Below are 8,110 nucleotides of genomic sequence, written 5' to 3'. Positions count from 1 at the left end.
CCGCATTAACAGTGAAAATACTGAGGATATGACAGTCAATATTGGATTCAAAGGCTCTAAACCCGGTCAGCGGAAAAAGCCATTCAAACAAAGTACGTCGGGTTCGTCCAGCTTGGACCGTATACTCGATCGCTCGTGTCAAATACACGGCACCCCAGATAAGCCAGCGAATCACACCAATAGGGATTGTTGGGTGTTCAAGCAGGCCGGGAAGTTAATTGACGAAAACAAGGACAAGGGGCCGCATAGCGATGACGAGGAGGAGCCCCGGCAGCCGGACACTGGAGGACAGAAGAGGTTTCCCCCGCAAGTGCGAACGATGAACATGATATACGCAACCCACATCCCCAAGAGGGAGCGGAAGCGTGCGCTCAGGGACGTATATGCGTTGGAGTTAGTCGCCCCAAAGTTCAACCCTTGGTCCTCCTGTCCGATCACCTTCGATCGCAGGGACCACCCCACTAGTATCCGTCATGGCGGATTCGCCGCACTGGTCCTAGATCCAATCATCGACGGATTTCACCTCACTCGAGTCCTTATGGACGGTGGTAGCAGCCTGAACCTGCTTTATCAGGACACAGTGCGCAAAATGGGTATAGACCCCTCAAGGATCAAACCCAAAAAAACGGCATTTAAGGGCGTCATTCCAGGTGTAGAGGCCCATTGCACAGGCTCAATTACACTGGAAGTGGTCTTCGGATCCCCGAATAACTTCCGAAGCGAAGAGTTAATCTTCGATATAGTCCCGTTCCGCAGTGGTTATCACGCGCTGCTCGGGCGAACCGCATTTGCTAGATTCAATGCGGTACCGCATTATGCATAACTCAAGCTCAAGATGCCAGGACCTCACGGAGTTATTACAGTCAATGGAAACACATAGCGCTCTCTCTGAACAGAGGAGCACACCGCGGCCCTCGCAGCAGAAGCGCAAAGAAGCCTCTCAAGGCAATCAACCAGTTCGGCGCTTCAAAGCCCGGACACCTTCAAGCGTGCTCGGGGCAATCGGCAAATAGACCGCCTGGTGCGATCTGAGCTCGCGTAGCAATACGGTGGCCACCCCAATCCCAGCCCAATGGCGATATTCGTGCCGCGCGTACATAATTACGCATTAAAAATACCATGGGCACAGGTGGGGAGGGGGCACAACTGCGGCACGCCCCAAGACGTGGCCTAAACCGCACTAGGGGCTTCCCGTTTGGTTATTTTTCTTTTTCTTTCAGGACCTTAATCTTTGGAAACACTGTCCGGCAGCACTATTGCCAAACACATGATGCAGCAACCAAGGAGGCAGACAGCTACGTCATACCACGGAATTCCCAGGTTGATTACAGTAACGAGTGAAATATTCAATTTAATATCATTCCTCAGCTTTCCCTTGGAAGGGACTTAGTCCTACTCTTTGCTTATCGCACTATCTGTATCACTCTGCTTTAACGCAATTTTTTAATAAACAATACATGACATTACGACTATTATTGCATTCTGTTATATATATATATGTTCATTAATGACGCCTTGCAACCGTACACTCTGGTACGGCCAAAACACCAGGGGCTTACGTACCCCACAATGCAGTGTGAAAAGTCTGAACACTTTCACAAGTGCGGCACCCCGAACTTATAGCATTATATGCATCAGCTCCGAATCATGTCTTTGGTCAAATGTTGGGTTTGCCCGGCTCCTATGTTTTGGTACCTTACGTTCCTCTCTATCGGCTAAGGTACCGCTAGGACAACTACTGCGATTGTGCCCCGGTTCTGCCGGGCTTAGCACCTCAGTAGAGAAAGCTAAAACTGACTGTCATGATAAGGCGGGAGACTGGTCGCTGTTCGGCGAGGTTTTTCGAGTCCCTAAAGACTTATGCCACTTAGGGCGAGGGGCCGGCCATGTCCGGCTTACATGCGTGTATCGCGCCCCGAATTCGGCCTTCTGAATACCAGGGGCTTCGCCGAAATTTAAAATTATAGAATTCTATGGCTAAGTGAGAGTGATAAAGCATTATTAGTCTGGTTGCCTTGTTCGTTGTGCTGAGCACCTCCCTCGAAGGACCCAAACATGGGAACAAGAGTGCTCAGGTTTATCCCAAACACCCCAGCACTCGTGGCATGGGGGCAGAAGCCGAGGACTAGCCATCTCTCAGATTGGATAAACAGCCAAACAGAAGGTAATATTTTAAATTCCAATATGTGTTGCATAGCGCATATGAAACAAGTTTTCATACATACAGGATAAAACGAACAAGTCTCATTCAAATATTACATCTTTTGAACACTCATCTGCGATAAGACGGGCACCTGGCAGAACACCCTCGTAGTACATCTCGGGGTGGCGGTGCTCCTTGCCCTCCGGCGGCCCCTCCTTGATCAGCTTCATGGTGTCTAGCTTGACCCACTGCAATTTCACACGGGCGAAAGCCCGGCGTGCACCTTCAATGCAGACAGATCGCTTGACGACCTCCAGCCGCGGGCAGGCATCCACAAGCCGCCTCACCAGGCCGAAGAAGCTGTTCGGAAGAGCGTCGCCAGGCCACAGCCGGACTATAAAGCTCTTCATGGCCTGATCGGCCGCCTTATGTAGCTCGACCATCTGCTTCAGCTGGTCGCTCATCGGCACCGGATGTTCAGCCTCAGCATACTGAGACTAGAACAGCTTCTCCATCGAGCTTCCGTCCTCGGCTTGGTAAAATTGTGCGGCATCGAACACACTGTGGGGCAGATTTGCGAATGCTCTTGGAGAGCTCCGGATTCGGGCAAGTAATCGGTAATTTACTTTTACATGCTTGCTTTGCATATAGAAAGCCTTACCCGCCGCTATCTTCTTCATCGTGTCGATCGCTTGGAGGGCCTTTTAGGCTTCGGCCTTGGCACTTTTTACAGTCTCAAGGGCCGCGGCAAGCTCAGACTCCCGCGTCTTTGAGTCAAGCTCCAACGCCTCGTGCTTCGCCACGAGATCCTGGAGCTCTTGTTGCACCTCGCCCACCCGAGCCTCGTGCTTCTCTCGCTCGGTGCGCTCCTTGGCCGCTTTATCTTCGGCCTCGGTTAGCTCTTGCTTCAGGGTCGCCACCTCGGTCTTGGCCCCTGGCAAACATACAATGATTCTATCATTCTGCAATCGCGTCCTTTTTTATATATACATATCTATAGACGGGGTACTACTTACCCTTGTTCTCCTCGAGCTGCCTCTTAGCAAGGCCGAGCTCTTTCCTAGACCCCTCGAGGTCCTGCTTCAGCACGGCGACCTCCGCAGTCAGTGCGGCGGATGCCAGCAGCGAAGCCTGCATACGCATATTGACATACTTATGTTAGACTCCTGCGATATTATTTGATCCACTGTTCGGCTTTTCTTTTTGAACACCGAACAAAGCATCAGGGGCTACTGTCTATGCGATAATATTTCTACTACATTTTAAAACACTTACCTCGAAGCCTGTTAGAAGGCTGGCACAGGCTTCAGTCAATCCGCTCTTGGCGGACTGAACCTTCTGGATGACCGCACTCATGATAGTGCGGTGCTCCTCGTCGATGGAAGCGTTGCGAAGCGCTTCCAGCAGATTGTCCGGTGCCTCTGGATGGACAGAGGTCACCGGCACAGGCGTCTTGCCCCTCTTAGAAGGAGACCGCCTGCCCGAGCCCGAAACCGCTGGAGGGTCCGACGCGGTGTTTGGCGGAGGGCCGAACTCGGAGCTCTCGGGGGTCCCATCCCCGCGGCTCCCGGAGTCCGGAAGGTCGCCTTGAGGCGCCTCCAGGACTGTTTCCCCTCGATCCGGTGCCTCTTGAGACAACACCTCGGCGTCGTCGGCAGGATGAGGGGAGGTGGCTGTCGGGACTGGATCGCTATCCATGTCCGACAAGCCCAAGGAGCCGTCCGATGATACATCGATACTGGCTCGTGGCGGCCTGCATAATTGCGTTCGGCGTTAGGGAAAGCAGTGCGACAAAGGAATCCTATGAGTTACTCTGGTATCCGAATACTTACGATCTCCCCGGGGGCTTGACCCTGGGCAACCACTCGTCTTCGCCTTTGTCAGCGCCAGTAGAACTGTCCGGAAGGAGAGTCCTTCCCTTCTTGGACCCTCCGGCCTCCCCAGTTGGGGCGGCCTTCCTTTTCTTGTCTCCCCCAGTTGGTGGGGGAGCATCTTCTTCTTCCTCTTCCTCGTCTTCAGGGGAAGAGTGCGCCGCAGAGTCATCGGACGGTGAGTCCGACGACGCCTGGCATCGGGAACTCTTTCGGGTTCCCTTGGCCTTCTTGGTCTTCTCCGGCACCTTATAAGGGGCCGGAGTCAGCATCTTCGCCAGAAGAGCGTCTGCGGGGCCTTCAGGCAAAGGAGCCAGACAGTCAATCTGTCCGGCCATCTTCTGCCAGTCCTGTCAAAGGTACGGGAGTTTAGATCCCGCATAGAGTCAATTTATATAAAAAAAATAAGTATCCTATGAAAGGTAAAGCAGCTTACCGCACTGGCTTGGCGCTTCGCGCTGAATCCGCGATCCTCAGTAATAGGGGGAGGGACATCGGCACTTTTGAAAAGCACCCTCCAGGCGTCTTCATGAGTCGTGTCGAAGAGCCTGTTCAGAGTTCGATGATGCGTCGGATTGAACTCCCACAAGTTGAACTCCCGTTGTTGGCATGGGAGTATCCGGCGGATGAGCATAACTTGGACTATGTTGACAAGCTTGAGCTTCTTGTCCACCATGTTTTGAATACATGTTTGGAGTCCGGTCAGCTCTTTCGAACTACCCCAGGACAGGCCCTTATCGTTCCAGGAGGTGAGCCGCGTGGGGATGCCAGATCGGAACTCGGGGGCCGCTGCCCATGCAGGGTCGCGCGGCTCGGTGATATAGAACCACCCCGATTGCCACCCCTTTATGGTTTCCACAAAGGAGCCCTCGAGCCATGTTATGTTGGGCATCTTGCCCACCATGGCACCTCCACACTCTGCCTGGCGGCCGCCCACCACCTTCGGCTTGACATTGAAGGTCTTCAGCCATAAGCCGAAGTGGGGCTTAATGCGGAGGAAGGCCTCGCACACGACGATAAACGCTGAGATGTTGAGGATGAAGTTTGGGGCCAGATCGTGGAAATCCAAGACGTAATAAAACATGAGCCCCCGGATGAAGGGATGGAGAGGGAACCCCAGTCCGCGGAGGAAATGGGTGAGGAATACTACCCTCTCATGGGGCCTAGGGGTGGGATGAGCTGCCCCTCATCTGGGAGCCGGTGCGCGATGTCGTCCTGGCAGGTATCCGGCTCTCCTCAGTTTCTTGATGTCTCCCTCCGTGACGGAGGAGACCATCCACTTGCCTCCCGCTCCGGACATGATTGGAGAAGGTTGAGGTGGGAAGTGCGGACTTGGGCGCTAGAGCTCGAGTGTGCGAAAACGAATGGGTAAGGGAGGAAGAAGGCGTGGATAGAAAGGTGAATCCTTATCCCTTTATATGGGCGGACGAAACTGAGCGTCCCCACTTGCCTGGTAAAACTTGCTTATCCCTCAAGCGCCGCAATTGATGGCGCGGTTGGGTAACCCACGCCCGTATTGATGAGAATCCCATAATAAGGGGACACGATCTCTGCTTTGACAAGACATGTCAAAAAACTTCCTCGCGTTATGTGCGGGGCTGATTAAAAGAAACGGTTCGAATAATCACCGGTCCATGATGTAACGTCATGCTGCCAAAATATTATTCTCTCTACGGTGGAATGTGGAACTTATTTTGCAGGGTCAGACACTATCCTCGTATTCAAATTCTTCTGCGGTGTATTCGGAGAAGGAACCCGCCTTGCAATGCCGAAGACAATACTGCGTGCCGGACTCATCGTCATTGAATCCTGGTTCAGGGGCTACTGAGGGAGTCCTGGATTAGGGGGTCTCCGGACAGCCGGACTATCTCCATTGACCGGACTGTTAGACTATGAAGATACAAGATTGAAGACTTCGTCTCGTGTCCGGATGGGACTCTACTTGGCGTGGAAGGCAAGCTAGGCAGTACGGATATGGATATCTCCTCCTTTGTAACCGACCTTGTGTAACCTTAACCCTCTTCGGTGTCTATATAAACCGAGGGGTTTTAGTCCGTAGGACAACAACCATAACATAAAATCATACCATAGGCTAGCTTCTAGGGTTTAGCCTCTCTGATCTCGTGGTAGATCTACTCTTGTACTACCCATATCATCAATATTAATCAAGCAAGACATAGGGTTTTACCTCCATCAAGAGGGCCCGAACCTGGGTAAAACATCGTGTCCCCTGCCTCCTGTTACCATCCGGCCTAGACGCATAGTTCGGGACCCCCTACCCGAGATCCGCCGGTTTTGACACTGATAGAGACCCTGATTGATGATTTGAAGGAGACGTTTGACAATCTCCAGGTCTACAAGATGATGCTAAACCCGGCTAAGTGTGTCTTTGGTGTGCCAGCAGGCAAGCTCTTGGGTTTCCTGGTTTCTAACAGAGGCATTGAAGCTAACCCGGAGAAGATCAAAGTCATTACTTCATTGGCTAAGCCGACGTGTATTAATGATGTTCAGCGTCTGGCAGGTCGTATTGCGGCTCTGAGCCGGTTCATAAGCCAGCTGGGTGAGAAGGCTATTCCCCTTTATCAGGTGATGAAGAAGACAGATCACTATGTTTGGAGTGATGTTGCTAATCAAGTGTTTGAGGATCTGAAGAAATAGCTGGCTGAGCTGCCCGTGCTTGCTGCCCCTGTTGATAAAGAGCCTCTGTTGTTATATGTGGCTGCTAATAGCCGGGCTATTAGTGTAGCCATCGTGGTGGAAAGAAAGGAGGCAGGCAAGGAGTACCCGGTCCAACGGTCGGTTTATTACATCAGTGAGGTACTTATCGAGTCCAAACAGAGGTACCCACACTGGCAGAAGCTTGTGTATGGGGTTTTCATGGCAAGCCGGAAGCTTAAGCAATATTTTCAGGGTCATCCCATCACCGTGGTTAGTTCTGATCCTTTAGGAGATATCATCCAAAACAGGGAAGCCACATGCCGGGTTGCTAAATGGGCCATTGAGCTTGGTCCTCATGGTTTAAAGTATGTACCGCGCACGTCCATCAAGTCCCAAGCACTTGTGGATTTCATCAATGATTGGACAGAGTTGCTGTCACCTGAGGAAAAGCCGGATAACACATATTGGACTATTCACTTTGATGGATCCAGACAGTTGGAGGGCTCGGGGGCTGGAGTTGTTTTAACCTCTCTGCGAGGTGACAAGTTTTCTTATGTTCTCCGGCTAATGTTCCCATGTACTAACAACGCGGCTGAGTATGAGGCCTTACTCCATGGTCTTCGGATGGCTAAGGAGATAAGCTTAAGCCGGGTGATGTGCTTTGGCGATTCAGATCTGGTGGCTCAGCAAGTTTCTGGTACTTGGGATTCCAAAGATCCACTTATGGCGACTTATCGACGAGAGGTTGATGCCATTGCAGGTCACTTCAAGGGTTACCAAGTTGAGCATATTGATCGCCAGAAGAACGAGGCGGCTGATACTTTAAGTAGGCTAGGGTCTCAGCGGAAGCTGGTGTCACCTAACATGTTTCTGGACATCTTGCTTAACCCATCTGTTAAAATACCTACAGAGAAGGATCTTGTTGTCCCTGATCCGGAGGCGCAATTGGCGGCGGCTCTTCATCTTATCCCTGATTGGATGATTCCGTATTTGGCTTACATGACCTGGGGTGAGTTGACAGAGGATGAAGTCTTGGCCAGATAGATAACCCGGTGGTCTAAGTCGATGACGATTGTCAATGGGGAGTTGCACCATCACAGTGTAACAGGGGCGTTTCAATGTTGCGTTTCTCCTAAAGAAGGTTGTGAGATTTTACGAGAGATCCACGAAGGAGATTGTGGTCATTATGCCGGTTCTAAATCTCTTGTAGCCAAGGCCTTTCGTCACGAGTTCTATTAGTTGATGGCTCACGCTGACGCAGAGGATTTGGTAAGAAGATGTGACGGCTGTCAGAAATTTTCACGATGAGCTCATGTGTCGGCTCAAGAATTGAGAATGATTCCAATTATTTGGCCGTTTGCAGCTTGGGGGCTTGATATGGTTGGACCTTTTAAAAGGTCCAAGGATAAGAAGACCCACCTTTTGGTGGCGGTGGATA

At 51.6% G+C, this 8,110-nt stretch overlaps 1 protein-coding gene across 1 annotated transcript; it reads left to right on the top strand.

The window, feature by feature from the left end:
• Positions 1-7,326: 7,326 nt before the first annotated feature.
• On the top strand, positions 7,327-7,716 carry LOC147971169 (uncharacterized). Its single transcript, XM_087523848.1, has one exon. It carries the CDS (start codon positions 7,327-7,329, stop codon positions 7,714-7,716), a length of 390 nt encoding a protein of 129 aa, XP_087379974.1.
• The last annotated feature ends 394 nt before the right edge of the window (positions 7,717-8,110 follow it).

The sequence above is a fragment of the Triticum urartu genome, chromosome 5A (genome assembly GCF_056163025.1).
Source record: "Triticum urartu cultivar PI428250 chromosome 5A, HENAU_Tu73, whole genome shotgun sequence".
Taxonomy (NCBI): Eukaryota; Viridiplantae; Streptophyta; class Magnoliopsida; order Poales; family Poaceae; genus Triticum; species Triticum urartu.
The sequence above is the reverse complement of the archived record's forward strand: the minus strand, read 5'-3'. Positions and strand labels throughout refer to the sequence as shown.

Coding starts and splice junctions, on each gene's coding strand:
- LOC147971169 (XM_087523848.1), top strand. CDS start 7,327: ATGTGCTTTGGCGATTCAGATCTGGTGGCTCAGCAAGTTTCTGGTACT.